This window comes from Pipistrellus hanaki, assembly GCF_964339955.1.
Source record: "Pipistrellus hanaki genome assembly, chromosome: 8".
NCBI lineage: Eukaryota > Metazoa > Chordata > Mammalia > Chiroptera > Vespertilionidae > Pipistrellus > Pipistrellus hanaki.
The window spans coordinates 41479248-41502417 of NC_140510.1; the positions used below are offsets into that span (position 1 = coordinate 41479248).

At 35.4% G+C, this 23170-nt stretch overlaps 1 protein-coding gene across 7 annotated transcripts in view; it reads right to left on the reverse strand.

Annotated features, from left to right (window-relative positions):
• SCN1A (sodium voltage-gated channel alpha subunit 1) overlaps window positions 1–23170 on the reverse strand; it is a 121078-nt gene that overhangs the window by 41052 nt on the left and 56856 nt on the right. For 3 of the 7 annotated variants that reach the window (XM_084891570.1, XM_084891571.1, XM_084891569.1), the window contains exons 3-12: window positions 16598–16718; window positions 14581–14668; window positions 12930–13058; window positions 11157–11248; window positions 9559–9828; window positions 6322–6385; window positions 5435–5576; window positions 4572–4778; window positions 2791–3075; window positions 1042–1422 (exon numbers count right to left, since the gene is read on the reverse strand). In XM_084891570.1, coding sequence (XP_084747696.1) covers window positions 1042–1422; window positions 2791–3075; window positions 4572–4778; window positions 5435–5576; window positions 6322–6385; window positions 9559–9828; window positions 11157–11248; window positions 12930–13058; window positions 14581–14668; window positions 16598–16718 — 1779 coding nt within the window. Of the gene's footprint in view, window positions 1–1041; window positions 1423–2790; window positions 3076–4571; window positions 4779–5434; window positions 5577–6321; window positions 6386–9558; window positions 9829–11156; window positions 11249–12929; window positions 13059–14580; window positions 14669–16597; window positions 16719–23170 lie in introns of those variants that run through there. The other 4 variants (XM_084891574.1, XM_084891572.1, XM_084891573.1 and 1 more) reach the window with 4 other exon arrangements.

Here is a 23170-nt window from a genome sequence, read left to right on the forward strand (position 1 = left end):
TAATTTTATGAGACATGATGCAATTTAGATATAGTTGATAATCTCTTGAGAGACATATTTAACAGTTACTTTTATTTTAGAACTAATAGTGAAAAACTAACAACTTGAAAAATTCATATAATTGATTAGGGCATTTTCTTTTGAGGAAGGAAGCCATTTATTTTTAAAGAAATACAAATGATCATAACACATGTAATTGCCATCTCAGTTTCTGGGCACAAGACATAGATGGTCATTGACAACACAAAAATGTATGTTTAAAGAACACACACACACACATGCTGCATGGACAACAGTTTCATCCAGGGTACCAAAGCAATAAGTCATCTGATACTGACTTAGTCATGCCTCATCATGCTGATATATTTCCAAGTGAGTTAACAGTCTAATGAGGCAGCGTGTATTTAGAAATTCCTCATCAGCAGGGTATGCATCTCAAACATATAACATACCTTTGAACACAGACAATTATTTTACCTGTCTGTATTAATCATTTATTTGTTTCTTTTCACTAAGATGTTTTGAGAAAGCCTATATCAGCATTTTTTTTAGTAAGACAATTATGAGTACTAGAAATTTTAAGAGAACAATGAAGCTATGTATTTAGGCACAGTGTTCTTAAAAATCTTCTACACTAAAGCAGGGCTATATTGAAGACTCTGTTGGAAAGATTTATTATACACCCTTTACCCTGAAACATGGACATCATTCATTCACTTTTATACCAGGCATTAGAAGATGCCCTACTATCTAAGCTCAGCATGGGTATATAGCAAATCCTCCAACTGGAGACAGTAACTTATGATTGTGTCTAATTTATCCTTAGCGTGTTTAATAAGTAAGTGCATTCACGTGTTATGCAAGAGAGTGTTGAGGCTTTAAAGTTTTAGTTGGTTAGTCTATAAAGGTATTACAAGATGCAGGTGCATTCACAGCTTGACCAACCAGGAATCATTCTCAAGGGGTTCCATTCTGTAGAAACACTGGCTGGTGCAGCAGTAAATAGGCCAGCCATGCCTGAACTGTTTAAAACTTCCTTACATTGTCATCAGTAGCTGGCTTATCTATTATCACCTCTGGCAGAAGCTGTCCAACAGGCGATGTAGGAACCGAGGGTCCACCAACCAAGGAAACCACACCATTGCAATCCACAGTGCTGTGCATCTTCCCACTTGCTGGAAACACTGCCAGCACCCGGGATGACCGGCTGGTCTGACTTAGGTTACTGTTGCGTCGCTCTCCATGCCGCCGGGGCACAAACAAGGAATCCCTCCGGCTCTCGTTATCCTCAAAGGTGCTGTGCTCATCGTCAGCAAAGTCATTCTCTGATCCCACATCCTTGGCTCGCCCTCTAAAGCTGAAAAGGCTTGTTCTGCTATTGCGCCTTGGAGAAAAGATGGAGCCACGGATGCTCAACAAAGACTGAAGTTGGGAACCAAATAGAAAAAAAATAAGTAAAATTACATGAACATAGCCATTTGAAATGTGTTTTTAATTTGCAAAATTAAATTGAAGGATATTTTAGCATTCATGACAGAGCATGATTCATTCCTTTTGATTAATAACATTTTCATTTTATGTGCATTTTCAGATTAAGTTAAATTTGTTTTGTAAGAGAAGGTTTCTAGTCCTGGAGATTAATGAAAGGGGAGACAGATTGCAACTTAAAGATATTGAAAGACAGAACCCTGAGCTACTATTTTTCAAATTGAAAAAGAAACTTCATGGGAATATTACTTTGGATATGGTAAACTATGGATAAATATCAGTGGCATGGCCGTAATAAGGCTATCTTTGTTTTCACTGCTCTTGCCTCCCAAGGAATTTCATCACCTTTCACAAATTGCTTTAGTACATCTCTCTAAAATAACTTTAAATTAATCATAATGTCTGCTTCATCTATAAGGCTCAGTATCTTGGAACTTGAAGTCAACATTTCTGAAATCAGACTGATGAACTTTTCGATAAAGTATACCATGACTCATATTTTCAGAAGCACACATGATGTTTTATAAAGAAATTAGAGAGGGGGACCAGTATAAAATGACAAAAAAGACTGCTTAGCTAGACCAAAATCCACTTTTTTCTCCATTAAAAAAGCTGAGGAGGCCTGGCTGCTGTTGCTAAGTGTTTGGAGTATTGGCCCTCATACTAATGGGTCATGGGTTTGATTCCCGGTCAAGGGTTGTATGTTTGATCCCCACCCCCGGTCTGGGTACTTGTGTCAGGCAACCAATCAACGGTCTCTTTTACATATATGTTTCTCTATCTCTTTTTCTCTCTCCCCCTCCTTCCCTTCTCTCTAAAAATCAATGTTGATTAACAACAACAACAACAAAAAGCCAAGGAAAGGGGGCATAAATGGTAACGAAAGGAGACTTGACTTGAGGTGGCGAACACACAATACAATTTACTGATGTATTACAGAATTGTACTCTTAAACCTATATCACTTCATTACCCAATGTCACCCCAATAAATTTAATTTTGAAAAGTTTATGATCAGAACTACTAAATGCCATTAGTTACAAATAGCAGCAGGCAGTATTAGGATAAGAATCCAGGTCTCCTCACTTTCAACTCAGTGTTGTCTCAACTACACCAGGCTGTAAGACTTTCATATAGATGGAGTATAATTTTTCTCATAACTATGTGAATAAAGGATGGGTTTAAATATAATAAACATAGCAGTCAATTCAGTTGATGAAGATTCATAAGCCTGAATTAACTCTCCCCCTGTTTCAGCATCCTCATTTTCATCCGGGCATCATTTAATTCAGTAGTGCCGTACCTGGTGTGGGGAGGAGTACCTCTTTTCATAGGTCAAGCGATTCCCTTCAATGGAGAAGCGAAACCCTTTCCTCCTGATGCTATCATCAGATTCAGATTTTTGGAATTCATCCTCATCTTTTTCTTCTCCACCGGACTGTTCTTTCTGTTTTCTTTTCTTTCTCCGGTTTCTTCTCTCCTTGGCACTCTTGGAACTCAACTTGGAGGCTTCAGATGAGCTGTCTGAGAGCTTGCCTGCTGCACTGGGTTCCCTGGAATGCTCTGAGGCGGTTACAGTGGCTGCCTGCTACATTGAGGAGACATGGTTTTAGCGTGGCACTAGAGAAGACTTTATCTTCTTAAAAAAATAGCCCAACTATTTGCATGACATTTAAAAAATACATCTGGCTGACTCAAGCTGATCCAACATAGAAGCAGCTCTGCAATTATTAGAGGGAATTATTTTTTCTTTCCACCCAATGAACGCTTGCAGTTAACTTGGTGTTCTCTGTGCTAATATTTATTGTGTTTGCTTCACAAACCACATATTCAAAAGGATCAATCAGGCACAAACAAAAACAGATATTATTTATTGTCCTTTTGGGAATTTCATGTACTCTAAAAATTGGTATTTACTTAGCACTGTCTTCTTTGCTTTGAAAAAGAAACTGGCACTTGTGAGAAAAGCTGAGGAGTTAGTTGAGGTCATATCCAAAGGCAGGAAAAATGTGATAAGAGCTGAGGTCCTCTCTCCAGTTATTGAGACTGGGCTGTCCAATATCCTCAAAATATTGTCAATAAAATCCATGGAAGGTAGTAAAACCCCTTCCTCAGCCCTGCTTACTGCTCTATCAGAAGACTAGAGAGGGCAGGGCCAATGTTTCTGCCAAGCAAGACAAAACATTCAATTCCCCAATACGGTCCCTAGCTTCAGCTCAGTACTGGTTCTTGCTGGCCATGTGAGCATGGACCGAAACAAAGCTTTTGTATTGCAGCTTGTACTGGCAGAAGCTGGCAATGTTTGATTACTGTTATTGTCTCCAGAGCACACTCATTATTGGAATTCCTTCAAATAAATTAATATTACCCACTCAACTTGGGTAAAGACACTGAGTGTGTATGCCACATTAAAGAGTGAGGAAAGATGGAAATGATAGAAAAGGAATTTTATTGAATTATAAATAGTGACACCTCCCTATAAGAACAAGTAAACCTTAGGTTACCTGATCACCATAGAATTGATAACTTTCATATCGCTATTAGATATTGCTATATCAGAGAACATTATATTATTTGATGAGTTCCTTATTAACATAAGAAAGGCAATTAAGAACCACATTAAAAACAATATAATTTGAGTAATTGAAAGAATGGACTATATTCTAAGAAAGAGGTGAATATTTTTAATTTCCAATAATTTTTTTAAATAACCAATAAAGTTTATTTCTAAGAAAAGATGATTTCTTAAGATTTTTTTCCAAATGCCAGTAATACACATTCAGTAAGTGCCTCTCACTTGAGAAGACCCAAAAATCATATTTCCCTTTTGTTCTAAAAATATTCAGATGATTAAAATAGCATGAGAGTGTTCTATTGTGGTTAATATTTTAAACAATGTAGAATGACTAAACTAAAGGATCTAACTAGATGCTCAAAATGTAGATATCTTTACTAAGCTCCTCTACTACCAGCTTCTCTTAAAAACAATCAAATTATCTGTCTCTTTCCAGTATTTTTGTAACAACCATAACAATAAAAAATATCACACCGTGAGACTGGACATATTTCATTTGATGAATTTACCTGAGCTGCCTCTTGCTGCTTTTTAAGCTGTTCAAGCATCTGCTGAAATTCAGCCTCTTTCTGCTCTGCCTCTTCCATGGTGGCCTGATTCTGCTCCTCATAGGCCATGGCCACCACAGCCAGGATCAAATTTATCAGGTAGAATGAGCCCAGGAAGATGACCAGCACAAAGAAGATCATGTATGTTTTCCCAGCAGCACGCAGTGTCTGGAAACAACAACATCAGCATTAGTTTTCAATATTATTTCATTCACTGTTGGCCCCAGCTTTCAACTTGCTTGTGTATTTTGAAGGATTCTGACATACACAACAATAATGATGGTCACACTCCCTCCCACTTCTTTGTTTATTTTTTTAATCTTAACCTCTTCTTCCCTAACTCATGCTTTCCCATTTTGAACTCCAGGAAGGAATTCTTAGGATGACCAAGAATAGAACAGAATTGAGTAAAATACCACAGAGAGATTCAACAAGGAGCTGAGTCTTAAATGAACGTCAAGGAAGAAACCAAAATCATCTTTCTACATCTGCTTATGAATTTTCATCCCCTGCCACCTGAGGGACGTAGATAATACCTGAGGGTGTAGATGGAGCCAAGGAGAAGGCATGCCTTCAGTTTGGAAAGCTGTGTCTCGGAAGGGTGGTTAGTAAGTTCTGAGTCCAGGGGAAATTAGAGAGAATCACTGTCCCCAGCATCACTATGCTTAATAAATGTCATAATCAATAGGATAAAGGAACTCAAATCTCCTGATTTCAAGTTGTGCCCTTTCTATGATGTTATGCTGTGGTTTGAATTTCATAATTAGCTTGGTTTTCTTCTATGCTTCTACTTAAATGCAATGTGTGTTGCTTCAGGTTCTCACCAGTTGGTAAAGGTTTTCCCAGAAGTCCTGAGTCATCAGTCGAAACAGGGACAAAAAAGCCCAACTGAAAGTATCAAAGCTTGTATAGCCATAGTTGGGATTCCTGCCAGCTTTCATACATACATATCCTTCTGGACATTGGCTGCAATGGGGAAAAAGCAAGTTTTACAAGAAATTGTGCCGTTTTATTTTATTCTGGTAGCATGTTATAACATCATCTATTTCAAGGAATACAAGTATGATAAATAAGTAACTAATACTTTTTTCCAATTTTTTACATAATTTTACTAGCCACTGATATCATTATTAACATGTTGCATAGAATTTCTAATAATATTTTACAAAATTGTTTTCTGTCAATAATTAGCATTTTATCTCTTTTTCATTGTCCCTACTATGGAAGCCTCCAGAGTTAACTCTTGGCTCATATATACTCATCTAACAAAGAAAGCATTAGAGCCTGGCTGGAGTGGCTCACTGGTTGAGCATTGGTCTATGAACCAGGAGGTCATGGTTCAATTCCTGGTCAGGCACATGCCCAGGTTGCGGGCATGATCCCAAGTGTGGAGTGTGTAGGAGGCAGCCAATCAATGATTCTCTCTCATCATTGATGTTTCTCTCTCTCTCTCTCTCTCCCCCTCTCCCTTCCTTTCTGAAATTAATAAAAAATTATTTTTAAAAACAGTATTAGAGTTAAAGTTATAAAACGTAAGTACTTGGCTAATATTTAGGTAAGTTGTCATCTTATAAGTAGCCATAATTATACTAAATTAGTATAAATGAAGTTAGTTGGCTGTTATCTGTCAGTTTCCACAAAAAAGAGACAAAATAAATGTGTGTATATATACATACACATACACAGGAACACACATATATTATCTGCTTACCCTGCATCAGAGCTATTTCCACATAGCAATGCATCTAAAAAACCTTCCAGAAAATAATGATATCCTATTTAGAAAAAAGAAAATCATGTGATGAACATTTGCATTACATTAAAAACTGAGAACAAGAAGATCAGGCACTACTTTTAGAATTCATTAAGTAATTTAAAATACACTATATAATTCAAAGACACAGGTATTTGCTCCTTCTCCCTACAAATGTTAGATATTACATTAAGGGGATTAAATACTTACTAGTATTTAATAGAAATTGTTCTTTGTAAATAGAAAATTAGTGGAAACTATAGGTATTAACATAATATTTCAAGAGGTATCAGTGTTTTTTCCCAACCTTCATAAAAAATAAAAATTGCATTCTGTAAAAGTAGATAAAAATAAAATGGATTCCTTTGCCTTCTTCAAATAGTCACATGTTTCAAAATAAAGGTATTATATCTTTTCTGGTATTCTATATTTTAAAACACAATTTTAAAAAGTTTAATAATTAATTATAATTTACATTATACCAACTTCCAGGATATATCATAGATGGCTTTTATTTTATTTTTTATAGGTATCTTTATGTCTCTGGAAATTCCTTAGATTCTTTGATTATTCATTGAAGAGTCACTTCTGTGAATTATTCTTTGATATCCTTTAATTTTTTCCCACTAAAGATTGGCAAAATTGAGAACTTCCTCTGTGCTGCCAATAACATGTACATATTTTAATTATTATTATACTCATCCTATAGTGTAATTAGTTGCTTACAAATATTGTTTCTCCTTGAAAGAAAGCCTAGTAGTTAATTATTTCCATATTATAGTATTTGGAATGTAGTAGTCTTTCAATAAAATTTACTGATTGAATAAGTAAAGGGAAACAAGAAGAGAAACACAAAATTAAATAATAATTTTGTAAGAAGAATTTTTCAGGATAAAAATTTTAGATTTTCTCAGAAGAAATATTTTCTAGATCTTAAACTTTCAGAGAAATTTATCCAATGCATAGTTCTGTAAGGGATACAAAACACATAATACAAAATATAATTTTCATTTCTAACAACTTTATTTCTTTGAACATAGAAAAATTATGATAGAATTTTTAACTTTTATTAAAAATTAAACAAAGTGAAAGGAATATGTAGTTCCTGGAGGAATTTTTTATATCAGGTATTTATGTGGTTTTATTCCCAATTAAATTCACTGATTTATAAGCTTAATCTGAAGAAATTTATTTTTAATTTTAATGAATTTAATTTTCTAATATTTTCAAAGAGAAACTACTTAGTTTATATTTGTATTTGCTTTAAAATAAATGTTTTCAACAATTGGAATATTATTAGGAAACAAATTTTAGAGCTGAAAATGGCCTTAGATATTATTAACTTTGAATATATGAAAAATGGCACCCAAAAAATTTTCACCACCGAGAATAAACCCTAAATGACAACTTCATAGTCAGCTCCTTGTAATTACATTAAAAAAAAAATTCAGAGAGTTGATGACATCAGTGAACTTATTGGCATAGGAAGTCAATAAGGGACATTTCATGGACTGTTCTGACATCTATTTTTCTTAATCAAGGTATTTTTTTAACCTAAACATTTACAACTTTGTAAATTCTTTGTTGGCATATCATTAATATCATGGAAGAGTTCAAATGTAGCAACCACGGTATTTTCTAGATCTGCAACTATAAAAAGACACTGATTTATTTTTAAGATTATATTATCATTACCTTAAGAATTATCAAGCCACCAGTAGCCTTTTATAAAAACAGTTACTAATGTTTCTTCCCTTTTTGATTTTTCCCTGTCACCTTAAAGTAATAAATTTTTTCTATAAGCATCACCTCAAAATAATAAGATATAGCTAAATTTAAATACATCTAAAGTTTAAATTTCATATATTTAATATTTTTCTCTAAAAGAGCATTCCTGTTACCCATGAATCATGTTCTAACTCTCTCTGGCTTTGAAATATTGCTACTGGCAGATATTAAAATTAAATAAAAGAGAAAATTTGACTTACATTTCTTGTCACTTTTAAAAGAGAAAGGATATTAGGCCAATTATTTTTTCCATCCTTTAAAGTAGACTATTTAAATATTTGACTATTTGGTCTGAACTCTTGAAATAAAAATAAACTGAATTCCCATAAATCCACTGATTTATTTGACATTTTTATTACTCTTTTTAAAAGTTTAATTCACTCCAATTTCCTTCTACTTGATGTAATACTACTTTTAATTCTTATTCTACAAATACAGTATAAGAGTAATGTTTACCTTTAGTCTCACTTGATTTCCATAAAATGACAATAAAAATAACTTACTAAAACATAAGCACCCTGAAGCCATGTGTAATCAGCATTAATTTCCTAGCATCCTATACAGTTTCTAGTACATAAAAGACATTCTATCTAATAAAAGAGTAATATGCAAATTGACATTCACTCCAATACACAAGATGGCTGCCCCCATGTGGTCAAAGATGGCTGCCCCCATATGGACACAAAATGGGCACCACAAGGTGGCCAGCAGGGAAGGGCAGTTGTGGGCGACCTGGCCTGTAGGGAAGAGCAGTTGGGGGGGGGGGCAGGTCTGTAGGGGAGAGCAGTTGGGGGGACTAGGCCTGCAGGGGTGGGCAGTTAGGGGTGACCAGGCTGGCAGAGGAGGGCAATTAGGGGCAATCAGGCTGGCAGGCAGAAGCAGTTAGGGGCAATCAGGAAGGTAGGCAGGAGAGCAGTTGGGAGCCAACAGTCTTGGATTGTGAGAGAGATATCCCACTGCCCTCAAGAGGTCCAGATTGGAGAGCGTGCAGGCTGGGCTGTGGGACACACACCCCATGCACGTATTTCATGCACTAGGCCTCTAGTTCTGTAATTAATATTTTATGGGTTACATTTGGATAGCACTTTACAGTTCAAAAGGGCTTTAGAAATTCTTATGCTATTTAATTGTCTCGATCAGCACAAGGAGAATGTATAGCAACCAAAGATTCCAGGAAAGTTTCTAACTGAATTCTTCAGCCTCCCTTATGACAATACCACAAAAAATGCTACTTATGAGTCAAAATTAGAATAGCTATGAATAAAGTAATTAAATATATGTGCAAAACATTGCTATGGTGATTAAGAGATTACCAACTATGATGCAACCATTAAAAAATACATATCTATACCAAAATGGAAGGCAGATCAACAATGAAAAATAAATCTACATAATAGTAATTCTTACTTGAATCTTGAATATATGATTTCCAGTCAAACTCAATGACAGTTTCATTTACAAGCGTGCCATTGTAATTCACAGTTATATTCTTCTCTATGCTATGCTCCTCCAGGGAGGAATTGGTGGGAGGCCATTGGACACATTTATTTCTCAGGTTGCCCATAAACAGCTGCAGGCCGATCAGCGCAAACACGCTCAGACAGAACACCGTCAGGATCATGACGTCTGAGAGCTTCTTCACAGACTGGATCAGGGCCCCCACGATGGTCTTCAGGCCTGCAAGAATGGAAGAGGGCCGTTACCACGAAGACTTAAAAGGTCTGAAAAAATAAAAGCCTTAAAATTTTCTTGAAAACATAGATTCCATGCACAAGTCTGAAAATGATGCCAATGCTAGTGAAAAAACAAAACTTGATGGTAGGCTGGTGGTTCTGGAGATGACCTCCAGAAAGAAACAATGAAATGAAGATCCATATCCCAATATGTTGGAGAGAAAATAAGGGAAGATTCCTGATTGTCATAAAGTCTATATTAGGAAAGGCTCTTGTATTTCTCTTTTTGCTAATGAAACTTGCCCCATAATTTTTATACCAAATATATACCAAATTTATACCAAATACCATTCAGTTTTATACCAAATTACCTGAATAAATATTTTTGAATTTCTACTTATAAGTAAGCAATATTTTTATATAAAACTGGGGGTAATTTGGAATATAAATACACCTTAAGATAATACATTTTCCATGCAGACTCATGCTAGTCTGTATTATCTTATTCCCTTGCCTTTAATATATATATTATATATATTGATTTAAGAGAGAAAGGGAGATGGATAGAGATAGAAACATTACTAATGAGAGAGAATCATTGATCGGCTGTCTTCTGTATTCCCCTGGAGATTGAACTCACAACCCAAGCACATGCCCTGACAGAGAATGGAGCCGTGACCTCCTGATTCATAAGCTGATGGTCAACCACTGAGCAACACTGGCCAGGTTTCCCTTGTCTTTTTAAACAATATTAAGATTACATTGTATTTGCATAGATATCAATGACTACAATAAATAAGAAATTACAGATCAGTACATTCAATAGGGACCAAATCCTTACAATGAATATAGAGAAAAATTGACATTTCTAAGCACAAATCATACAGACTCTATATTACAGTGTCTGTGGCAAGAACTTGTTAAACTCCAAGGCTGATAAAAAATGTGAGATCAGCCCAACTGGTGTGGCTCAGTGGTTGAGTATTGACCTGTGAGCCCAGAGGTCACTGATTCCATTCCCGGTCAGGGCACATGCCTGAATTTGGGCTCATCTCCCACAAAGTGTTGTACAGGAAGCAGCAAATGGATGTTTCTCTCCCATTGATGATGTTTCTATCTCTCTATCCCTCTACCTACCTCTCTAAAAAAGATCAATAAAAAATGTGAGACCATAAAAACTTTTGTCCCAATAATAAGAATAATTTTCTTTAAAACACCCTATTATGATTACTATGATTTTAGTTATTATGTTTCTGATTTTCTGAAGTGCTAAATATCAAACAAAGAAGCTGTTGCTGAAAAACACATGATGGCTTTTAACCCAGCTCTCACCTGGAATGACTGAAATTGTTTTCAGTGCTCGGAGAACTCTGAATGTTCTCAATGCTGAGACATTGCCCAGGTCCACAAACTCTGTCACATATCTGCAGTAGGGAGTTCACACACAAACACAATAACAGGATACAAAGAAAGAGCTGTAGATAAAAGGAGCCTTATGCTTTACACTAACCACTTCTTACCTGGGATTACAGAAATAGTTTTCAAAGCTCTCTGAAAGTTGGAAGAGCTGAAAAATTGCCTATGCTTACAAATTCTGTTACAAACCTGTAGAATTAAATCAGAGTTATTAAAAATTTAAGCAGGATTTTATATATTTGCTTGGGTCTTTTATAAAGACATTCTTGGTGATTTTAAATGATAATTGTGTCAATAGCAATTTAAATAATAGAGCCTATTGCTGTGGGTTTCTTTATTCACATAATTTAAGGCCATCAACTAGATGTAAACTTCACGAAGTGCACAATCCTATTGCCATTTTGAAAAGCAAATGCCATCAACATCATGTGTAACTTAGGAGAATTAAGTTAAAAGAAAGCTTAATTGTAGTTTCCAGGTTGCTGTTAGAAAAAAAAAATGCATACAATTATGCAAATGAAAATTATGCATGAAAAGGCAGATTGCCTAACTAGCTGTACTAGCTATACAGCAACATTTTTCTAGTGTAACCTTTAAGTGAAAGTTAGGCAAACTAAGGACAATATTTTATGGGGGCCCAATGATGCTCTTGCCATTACGGCTATTTTGCTCTAAAAATCATTAGTCTCAAAATGCCTTCTTTTAAATCATGGCCAGAGGGAATGGTGAAGAATTGGCACTTCCTGGTTGGATTACAGAATGAAGAGGAGAGAGGCCGTGTTTGGAGCCCTGAGTATATCAGCTCTGCTTCTCTTCCCATCTACCCAGTATACCTGTAAAGGCTAAAAAAGTTCTCTCCCGAGAGAATGATGAGGGCAAGTGGTGCAGGTCCACTTTCCTCCACACGCTAATTTCACCCACTCCTGAATGACCTTCTGTTACTTTTTTGAGTTTCTTCTCTCTTGGGGAAATTTACCACTTGAAAAAAAAAAAAAGTTGGGGCGTGGGAGTAGGCAGGGATGTGATATTGTGCACATACTGAGTGTATCTGGAAGGGAGGCATGAATAAAAGGTTTATGTTGAGGGTGAAGAGAGAGATGACAAAAGTCATAAAGGAAAATAAGAAAGAAAGAAAAGGAATCAGTTTAGAAGGAGAAAGTAAGCAGAGTAAGACTTAAAATTACTTGCTGATGAAATAAAAATTTAATATATTAAATACTTTATCACCCCCCACCTCAGTTTGATTTGAAATGTTTTGATGCTAATAGTTGTTTATTTTCTATTATTTTACTAAACTAATAGAGGATAGAAAATTCAATGGGTAAGGTCAATGAAAATTGGTGCGACCAGCAGAGTTGTTTGTGCTTGTATTTTTTAAAAGTAATTTTCACAGATGTAAAATGAATAAACTTTTTCTTTCTTATTAGTGTGTATGTGTGTGTGTGTGTGTGTGTGTGTGTGTGTGTTGAAAAAGCAGCATGAATGAAATTTGCTATACTTTTGTTACATGTGAAAACTGTCATTTCAACCAATGCAAAGACTTTATGCCAAAGTGAATGTCACTTTGACCTCTGTTATACTAAATTAAAATTGGAAGCTTTACAGTTACAGCAAGCTTATTCTTTCAAAGCATAAACAGTCATCGAAAGACAAACCATACTCTTTTGAAGTTTCAAAAAAGGCACTTACGCAAACGTAATGACTGTAAAGTCGAGCCAGTTCCATGGGTCCCGAAGGAAAGTAAAATCCTCTAAACAGAAGCCCCTGGCAATAATTTTTATAAGTGACTCAAAAGTATATATCCCAGTGAAGGTGTACCTGGAGATAAGTATCCAGAAAGAATAGATAAAGTAATATATTTTTCATCACATGTAAATTTCTTATCACCCTATTAGTGGAATAGGTGAATATTATAAAAGGAATCTAAGCAGGTTGATATTATTTTCATGTAAATAAAACACAGCCCTTATTTTAAGTTCAATTTCCTAACACATGAAGAGTGTCCTGAGAGCAGAGTGAGAAATACATGTTATATAAAGTCTAGCTAGGTACTGTCTGAAATGTCTTAGTATTGACATTAATGCATAAAGCCCCCTGAGAATTCTAGTACATTCATGTGATGGAGTGACATCACATGAATGTACTAGAATCCATAATATTGCAGAAGCATAAAATGATTTTTCTCCCAAAAGTAAAAAACTCAGTTTCAATCATGTTTTATGAATGAAAAACATTGACAAATTAGCAAGTCTTTATTTCTCTCTTTTCATAAGACAGGTTAACTTACTTGCAAAAAGAATTTTGTTAACAACAAAGTAGATCATTCCAGAGTCATAATTTAGAATGAAATATGAGGCTGACTCAGGAACTTGGGATGTTTCCAAGTTTAAATCTCTTACCCAGAAGTCGAAGAATAAAATCACAAAAACTAGGATGACTGAAGATCTGTGGACCTCAGATGTCAATGTCAATACTTCAGGCATTCTTTGTATATAATGTTTTTTCCTTCATAATCCTGTCCCTTTTCTGATTGGCTCTCATCTGGAACTTTCTAAGAACTGAAGAAGATCTTGGGAATAGCTCTGGGCTGTTGTTTTAAGGGTCAACAGCCATGGAGTAATAGTGGTCACAACATGGATAGAATGAGCCCACAGATCTGGACTCTGCTCTCAAATGTATTCCAGAACAGAGCCTACAAATGTAGTGAGTAATGTTTCTGTTTTCTGAAAATGCTATTCTTTCACCTCAGTTAGTTTAGTTCTCAATCTATTGAATTCTCAAGTGTTAAAACCCCAACTGTTGGGATATAGGCCTGACATGAATAGGATGTGCCTGATGAAAGGGAAAACGCTGTGAGACTCAGCAATGTCTTCTGATGGCATGTGTAACCTGCCCCTATAAATTTGTAACTCACTGAATTCATCTGAAATTTACCTGGGACCAAATCCTACTATATGGCTCTTTTTTGCACTTGTTTTCACCACACTTGCTTTGACCACTCTAGATCCTGAAGGAAAAGTGGTAAGTGTCCAAGAATGATGGGCTCCTGGTATCCACCAAGTATGCATGAACGAGAGATATTAGCCCACCCCTAGCAGGTTTATGGATCAATGAGTATCATCTTCCTGCTTTGAAATTGTGCCTAGCAATGCCTTTAATAAACAAGCTCTTTGGTTTTATTTAGAAGGTACATTAAGACATAGTTTCAAAATCCTAACTATACATATGTATATCTATGTCTATATGTCTATATTTATCTATATGTATATATTTATATCTATCTACCTAACATACATATATAGTCACATAGTAGATGGTTTAAAATATAAGTTGAACTTACTCTACATTCTTTGTCCATTCAGGAGGGTTACTCATTGTCATAAACACACAGTTGGTCAAAATAGTGCACATAATTAGCATGCTGAATAATGTGGGTTATTGTTAAGGAACACACACACACAAAAAAAATACAAATCCATGTATTATATAAAACTAACATTGAAAAGCTTAAACTGAATTTTAGCCAGGGCTCATGAAAAATACACCATGGACAAGTTATCTAATCTCTTTAAACTTCAGTTTTGTCATTGGTAAAATGTAGTAATAATATCAACCTCAGAGAGTAATGATATAGATTAAATGAGACAATGTACAAGAAAGCTTTATATAAGGACAAAGTATTGCTTTTGCTACCATTACTGAGTGAAATTATTTACTCCTCAGAGAACTTTAGAGGGAAAGTTATGTGCAATTTGGGGCCTTATAGTTTTTGAGCAGAGAGATTGACTTAAACTATTTCAGGTGATTAAAATAGTAAGTTGTTGAAGAGGACACATACCTGCAATATTATAATTTCTGAAATAAATGTTACTTAATAGAGTTCAACACATTTTAAAATGTATATACAAAGAGCAGCATGGTGCTAGGTGTTGGGTTACTTTGTTTTGACTGAATTAACTGTAGCAGCCATGGATATAAAATTAAAAGTGAATATTATTTATGGCCAGGACTTAACATGTTGTGAATATAATTAAAATTTAGCCTAAAAATGGTCTTGGGCAAGTCACTCAGGATCAGTTTGAGGTGCAGATTAAATGAGCTAATGTGTGTGATATGATAAGTATTAGCTAAAACAAGTGACTAAAAGGGTCCTAGAAAAACAAATATTGTAATCACTCTATTTTAGACATCAGGAAAATAAGGCCTAAAACAGAGAAATTAGATAATTCAGCCGAGGACTAGAACACAAATTTTCTGCCTTCATATTCAATATTCTTTCTACTACAGTTTATTGCCAAAGCAAAAATTTTCCATTAAGTAAAAAAAAAAAAAAAAAAAAGTTTTCATCAAATGACCACATGATGGCACTAGAAACAAAAACTAGGATATGGAAACCATACCCTTAAAAATGCTGAACATATGAGTTTCATATTTCAAATCTTTTAATTTTAACAATAACATATTTATATCACTGAGGATTTTCTTATTATCAGTTTAAAAATAGAATGATGTTTTATTTTAAGTTTTATACTTTTTTAAAGAACCAGGTTGTATGAGTTTATGATCATTATATAAGTATTTCTATTTTTCTTATTGCCAAAGCCATTAAATGAGACATAATCAGAAAGTTTTTGCCAATGAATATGAACAGTTGAAGTTATTTGTAAAGTCCTTCTTTTTCTTTAACACCATGGGAATCACATTGCCACATCTCTAAAGACCATTTGGAAATATAATCTAAGCATCTTTATTAACTTCTGTAGTCTTTACTAAGCAATCAGTTTTGCTTGGTAGTAATAATTCAATGAGTTAAATTGGAAATTCAGCCAGTATTTCTGTAATTCCTTCACAGAATTCATTAGGAAAGTTCAAGAATTAGCTAAGTATTAGTCAAGCCCTCTGAGGCTCTTTCATAGAAAATAAGCTTAAAGATTTATTTTAAGGTAAACTAAAATGCTATCTAATATAGATATGTCTAAACTTGGCTATGGAATTAGACTTCTTTAATATCATTCTTTGATGCCTATTCCTGATCATTACAAACTGTGTACAAATATAGTAAAGAGTAGTATAGCTATCTTACACTAGATTTGTAGGACTTAACACATACAAGTATTATTAGAAAGGTATATGTAGATATATAATGTTAAGACTGTAAGTTTCAGTGACATCTATGTGGCTAATATACTTCAAGAATAAAGCTTATAGAAGAAGAATAAGGCTTATATGACAAAAGTAGATACAAAATTAGAGTGACAAAGCCATAAAATATATATGTGTCCTAACTTAATTTTATATTTAGCCAAAGCACTTATAGATTATGTACAAATAGTTAATATTGATTATTTGAAAAGGATATGAATGTACCAAAATCTTAATAGCTATTTTCCTAAGAGGATTGAAGGGAGTTAAAATGTACAGGGCAGAGGTGGCACTGAACCGGAAGATGGCCTTCCCTTTATTCAATACTATAAAAGTCTGTAAGATAGGAACACAACACAGAAGTATAAAAGTATAAACCATTTAAACTCTATTATCTGTCACAATGAATCTTCCAATGTTACAACTGTTGATGTGCACCATGGAGACAATCTGCCCCTGGATTTCTTCTTCCCAGAGAGCCATCCAAAGGCATCACTTACCTTTTACCCATGCTGCCCTGCAATTTCATCGCACAAGACATTTGCCAAGGGAATTTATTTATTTTCTTAATATTTTAAACATCTGAGTTAAATGAATGTCTTAAATGGGTGGATATTTCATTTTATTCTGAAAATCGTAAGACACTACATTCCTTTATAGTGATTTCAGTTTTTCTAATTCAAATATCTTGAAAAGTAACTCTGTAGAATGCAACATCACTCAACAAAACTAATATTTAAAAAAAATAACTTTTTTTTAACATTTATGCTTATAAAATGAATATAACTTTATTGGTAATAGGAAATAAAAACAGTCACCATCAAACCCACTCTTGGGTTAGATGGATATAATCCAATAATTGATTTTTGGAGGCCAAGTTTCCTGTAGAGTCACTGTTGATCAAGAGTGCTAAATTCTGTACTGGGATTTCTGAATTAGCTGACACATTGAATTCTAATCCCAATTGACTGCCTGTCTCCTGCAGTGCTCTCCTAGCACAGAGGAGTAGATCAGAGCCTCTGAAGAACCTGTAATCCATAAATGTGAAAGAAACTGCATTCCAAAAATTAGGTCTAGAAAGCAATTAGCAGTGTGCAGGGAAAATAAAGCAGCAACCTACAATAGCTTATGAAATATTCTGATTCAGTGTTTCTTAAGATGTTTACTTATAATCAGACAGAGTTGGGGATGGGGGAAACCATTTTCTTTGTGAAGAATATTTCATAGGAAAAGGACTTCATACCTTTTTAATTAAAATTTACCAATTCTTTAAAAGTTGTGGGTTTTTGCCTCGATCACATTATGACAGAGCAAACATTTACTATGTGTACTTTCTACTAAAAATCTTTGGTAAGTGTTCACTGCTTCATTTAGTCTTCAGGTCATTCATTGATAGATCTCTCATTTCTTTTTCCCTCTAAGTTCAAGTAGAGCAATCATTCCAAAACGTTCACTGAGTTTCTGTTGGAAAGTAGCACTTCCTGTCTGGTGTGAGTGGAATGCCCTGGATCAGGGCTGTGAAAGTGTAGTCTCCCCACTGGTGCTGGTGTCCAAGTCATTGCTGGACTGGGACAGCATAGTGACAATGAGTGTATAGAAACTTGTAAGTCAATTTGACACACTAATTTCATCAGTTAAATGCAATAATAAAAAGGGGGCATGTTTTTCAATTTTCTCGTACTTAATTTTATTGTATTTTGAGAAGCGTTGCTCTAATTTTAACTTTGACCCTCTATTTCCTTTTTCATTTTTCAAGGTCTCTGGTTCAGAATACAAGGAAAACTATATACCAAGTCCATTGTAGGAGGGGAGAGTTTCACCTGTACTTCCTGGAGAAGCAATCACCATGTCTGTAATACTTAACCCCCCCTTTTTTTTTCAGATTCATTCAATGCTCCTGTCCCTAAATGACATTCTGAGTTCATCATAAAATGGGAACAGACTTGTGCAATGCAAATGCCTTTGCCCTAAGGACACAAAGACACAAAAAGCCCACAGTGAGCTAATCAGGACTGATTATGGCCCACCTTGCAAACCTACAGCATATGTTTCCTTTTTTCAAAAACGTGTTAAGTAAAACCTAACAGAAATATTGGGGGCTACGAATGAGAGAGCCAACAAAAATATAACCTAGCATATATATTTTAAAACTAAGAATCTCCTGCCCGGCCTGCATGGCTAAGTGGTGGAGCATTGACCTATGAACCAAATCATGGTTGGATTCCTGGTCTGGGCACATGCCTGGGTTGCAGGCTTGATCTCCGGTATGGGGCATGCAGGAGGCAGTTAATCAATGACTTTCTCATTATTGATGTTTCTCTCTCCTTCTTTCCCTGCAATAAATATAAACATATTTTTTAAAAAGATTCTCCTTATATCAAACAATATTATAAACTAATTTTGAAATAGATACTAGCAATTCAAAGATATAATGAAGGAATAACAACTTATAGGTAGCCTAAACCATGGGTTTAAGGGTAAGAGGGATGATGATGGGACTGAATGTAGCTCAGTGGACAAGGAAAAATCACCTGACTCATTCTAAGGACCATGTACATAAGAGGTCATCTGTGATTTTGGCTATGTGTACCTTTCAGCCCGAAGGAAGAAGGAAGTAGATAGTGAAAGGGGTGGTAAAGCAATCAGTGAAGTTGTAAAGGCCAAAAGAGGGGGTAGAGGAAAGGAAAATTCTGCCTTGAGAACTAAAACAAAAAGGAGCAAAACTCAGAAACTAAGCAGAGAGGAGTCCCCAAAAGTAGTAAAAATGGCTGGAACCATTAATATGAATAGAACAAAGGCTACTGCACCCCTGATGCTAATAAGGGACGTTAAAGCTAAAAGCGCTTTCACATGAAGGAGTCCATACTTTGTTACAAAAGTTAAAGGCAAAGGGACATAACTCTCAATTGTTCCAGTCTTAGTTGGAAATGTTCACTGATTTTAGGTTGTATTCCCCTTTTCCTATATAATAAGAGCCTAATATGCTAAGTGTCTGGTCATCTGGTCTGCTGTTCAACCAAACAAAGTGCACTATATTAATGATATGCTAAGGCCCCTCAACCACTCACTATGACATGCACTGGGGGCAGATGCTTTGACCAGTAGGTTAACTTGCTGCTGGAGTCTGAGCAAGATGGGCTGGACATAACTCTGGAGCTCTCCCATGGTCCCTCCCTGGCTTAATTCTTGAAACTTGTAAATAAAATGTTTGGCTTCTTGGCTATGCAAATTTCTAACTAAGGCTGGAACAATTGAGAGTTATGTCCCTTTGCCTTTAACAAACCCTAAACTAAAGGGTTTGTGCATTGGTTGGGTCCCTTGGCTTGGCCTGTGCCCTCTCACAATCCGGGCCAAGGAACAACCCCTTCCCAAGTGCATGAATTTCATGCACTAGGCCTCTATTTTGTTTATAAAATTCATATAATGTGTGGAAGATCATTATTTTTAACAATATTTATAAGAAATATATGTACATTGTGTAAGTGCTTGCAATTTGAATTTATAATGATATTAATGAAGTTTACTATACAATAATGTTTATTCTGTTTTAATTTTTCACAAGACATAGAGATGGCCAAGGCATCTCTCAGGTTGAAACATATATACTTACTAAAAAACTTTATCAATGTCGCTTTAAAGGGTTTATGGGTTTATTTTAAACAGCCTCTGATAAAGCAGACTTATAGGGCAATCTAATATATAGAATCTTAAATGTGTTACCATTTCTATGCCAGTAAGTTCCATTTAGACCTGCAAATTTACTGTTTGCAACTGATTTGATTTCTATTTCCTCATCTCTGTATCTATCCTTCTTATAGTTGTTTGCATAGCCAAGAAGCCAAACATTTTATTTACAAGTTTCAAGAATTAATGAGACTTAGATACGTGGTTCTCCAAATAATGGTATTAATAGTATTGAAGGGAGAATAGAGTCAGAAGGGAACATTTTATTTACAAGTAAAGTAAATTTAGAATTTTCAAACATATAGATAGATAATTGCCCTCCCCATTTAACAAATAAGAAAAGGCTCAAAATGGGAAAAATTCAAAGACTAGCCAAGATGTTATGTATCTCAAGTTGTATAAACAAGTACAGGGTGGGGGCAAAAGTAGGTTTACAGTTGTAAGTACTCAAAACAATTTATTCTTGTGTTATTACTTATTAAGTATTGTGCTATTTTCCATATGAATAACTGTATAAAACTACTTTTGCCCCAGCCTGGATTTTATGTTTAAGCAAATCAAGAGTTACCAACTGTTCAACTGAGTGTAATTTTTTACACTTTCCCCTCAAATTTTTAATGTGGTAAACTATATAACATAAAATTTACCATCTTAACCATTTCTAAACATACAGCTCAGTGTTGACTTTTTTTTATACAGTGTATTGGATGGCTTATTACAGTGAAGTATCTTGACATCCTTTAAATTTAAATTAGTCCTATAAAATTTCATTAAAACAACTCAAGATACATTCTTTTTGCCTGAAGTCACTTCAATACAAAAGAAAAAGCTCAAAATTGGTGTTGGAAGAGAAAAGTCTGACCCAATAGCATCTACCTTGAAACGGGCTGTAGGGAATTCATGAAATCAGTTTAATGTGAAAAATTTTGTGCTTGGAAACAAATTTCAAAATATGGCAGTTTGATTGAATTAGAAAAATGAGTTCTATATATAAAATACCACTGTAAAGATATATTTGTAGGAACTCTTTATATCCTATACTAGAGGCCCGATGTGTGAAATTCATGTAAGGGCCTTGGCCCCAGCCCCAGCCCCTCTGCCGTTGTCCCTGCCCACCTCTGCAGTGGCCCCTGACCACTATCTGGAAGGAAGGATGTCCAAAAGGACACTGGTCTAATTAGCATTTTATGCTTTTATTATTAAAGGTAATAAAAGCCTAATATGCTAAGTGTCCAACTGGTAACACTAATACGTTGTGTTCAACCAGTTGCTATGATGTGCACTGACCACCAGGGGGAAGACACTCTGAACAGTAGGTTAGCTTCCTGCTGGGGTCCAGTTGATCAGGACTGGGTGAGATGGGCCAGACATTCCCTGGAGCCCTCCCTTAGCTCCTCCCTGGCCTGATTGTGCACCGGTGGGGTCCCTTGGCCTGGCCTGTGCCTTCTTGCAATCTGGGATCTCTCAGAGTGTGTTGGGAGAGCAAGTTGGCCAGCCTGAGGGACCCAACTGGTGCACAAATCCATGCATCAGGCTTCTAGTATTAGATATTGGTCAAATTTTTCCACTGATCTCTTCATGTAGCTACTAAACTAAAGTAACATTTATTGAGCCCCTATATAATAAGCTATTAATAAGTGTGAACATTGCAGATAACTGGAACGTAGCATGAAACTAGTGTTAGATACAACTTTTAATTTCATTGTAAAAAATGTATTTTGTTTAGCACAATACATAAAAGCTCTGTGTTATGGCTTAGAGAGGAAGCAAAAATACATAAATCATTATCTCAGGAAGCATATAAACTAGTGAATGTTCAACTGTCTCTACTAATAGAATTCAAAAGGATATGTGAAGGTTTTCCTAGACTAGAGCTGCCCAATAGAAATATTATGTAAACTATAAATCTGAGCCACATATCTAATTTTAAAAAATATATTTTCATTGATTTTTTTTACAGAGAGAAAGAGAGAGGGATAGAGAATTAGAAACACCGATGAGAGACTAGCATCAATAGGCAGTCTTCTGCACGCCCCCTACTGGGGATCGAGCCCACAACCCAGGCATGTGCCCTTGACTAGAATCGAATCTGGGATATTTCAGTCCCCAACCAACGCTCTATCCACTGAACCAAATTAGCCAGGGAAATAATGGTTTCTCTAATCAACTATTTCCAATATGTCACCGTTTAGGAATGAAATCAATCTTTAAACTACTAAGATATTTTACATCCTTTTTTTTATACAATCCTGTCTTCAAAGCCTGGACTTGCCGCACTTTCTGTGCAATAATCACATGGGGCTAATGTCTGCTCTGTTGGGCAGCACAGACCTAGAGGTAAACCATTTGTTGTACTGCGAGGTCCTCTTCAGCAAGACTGCCAGGCACAATATCATTTCTGACTTAAAGACAAACCGAGAAAAATAGGTAAACACCCCCACCAAATCGGTCAGCAGCAGCTTAATAATCTATAAGGAAACATTAGGGACATATAAGTAAGATTCGTTGGAACTCATGTGGTTTTTAAGAGTGCAGACTCTGGAGCTGGATGCCCGGTTCAAAATCTGGCTGTGGTGCCTTCCAGCAGGGAGACCCTAAACAACTGACTTGACTCTCCTGTGACTCATTTGCCTGTTTTGATAAATGTGAATAAAAGTATTTAGCTTATAAAGGTGTGGTGATTTCAATTCAGTAGAGATTCTCATGCCTAGTATTCTGAATTTTTTTTAAAAATAAAATAACTCAGGCCTTAGCTGTTTTGGCTCTGTGGAAGGGTCTTGGGTTTGATTCCAATAAAGGGCATGTACCTTAGTTGCAGGTGCTGGTCAGGCCACATGCAGGAGACAGCCAATCAATGTGTTTCTCTCTCTGTTTCTACCCTTCCCTTCCACTCTCTCTAAGAATCAATGGGAAAATATCCTTAGGTGAGGATTACCAAGATAATAATAATAATAATAATAATAACAACAACAACAACAACTCAGGTGATTGTGTGATAGCAGGGCCATGAATCTGTTTTGGTTAACTAGTGATCTTTCAAATCGCTCAGATTATCAATAATTATGTTGTACACATGGGTTAATTAGCAAAAGCTATAAGTAACA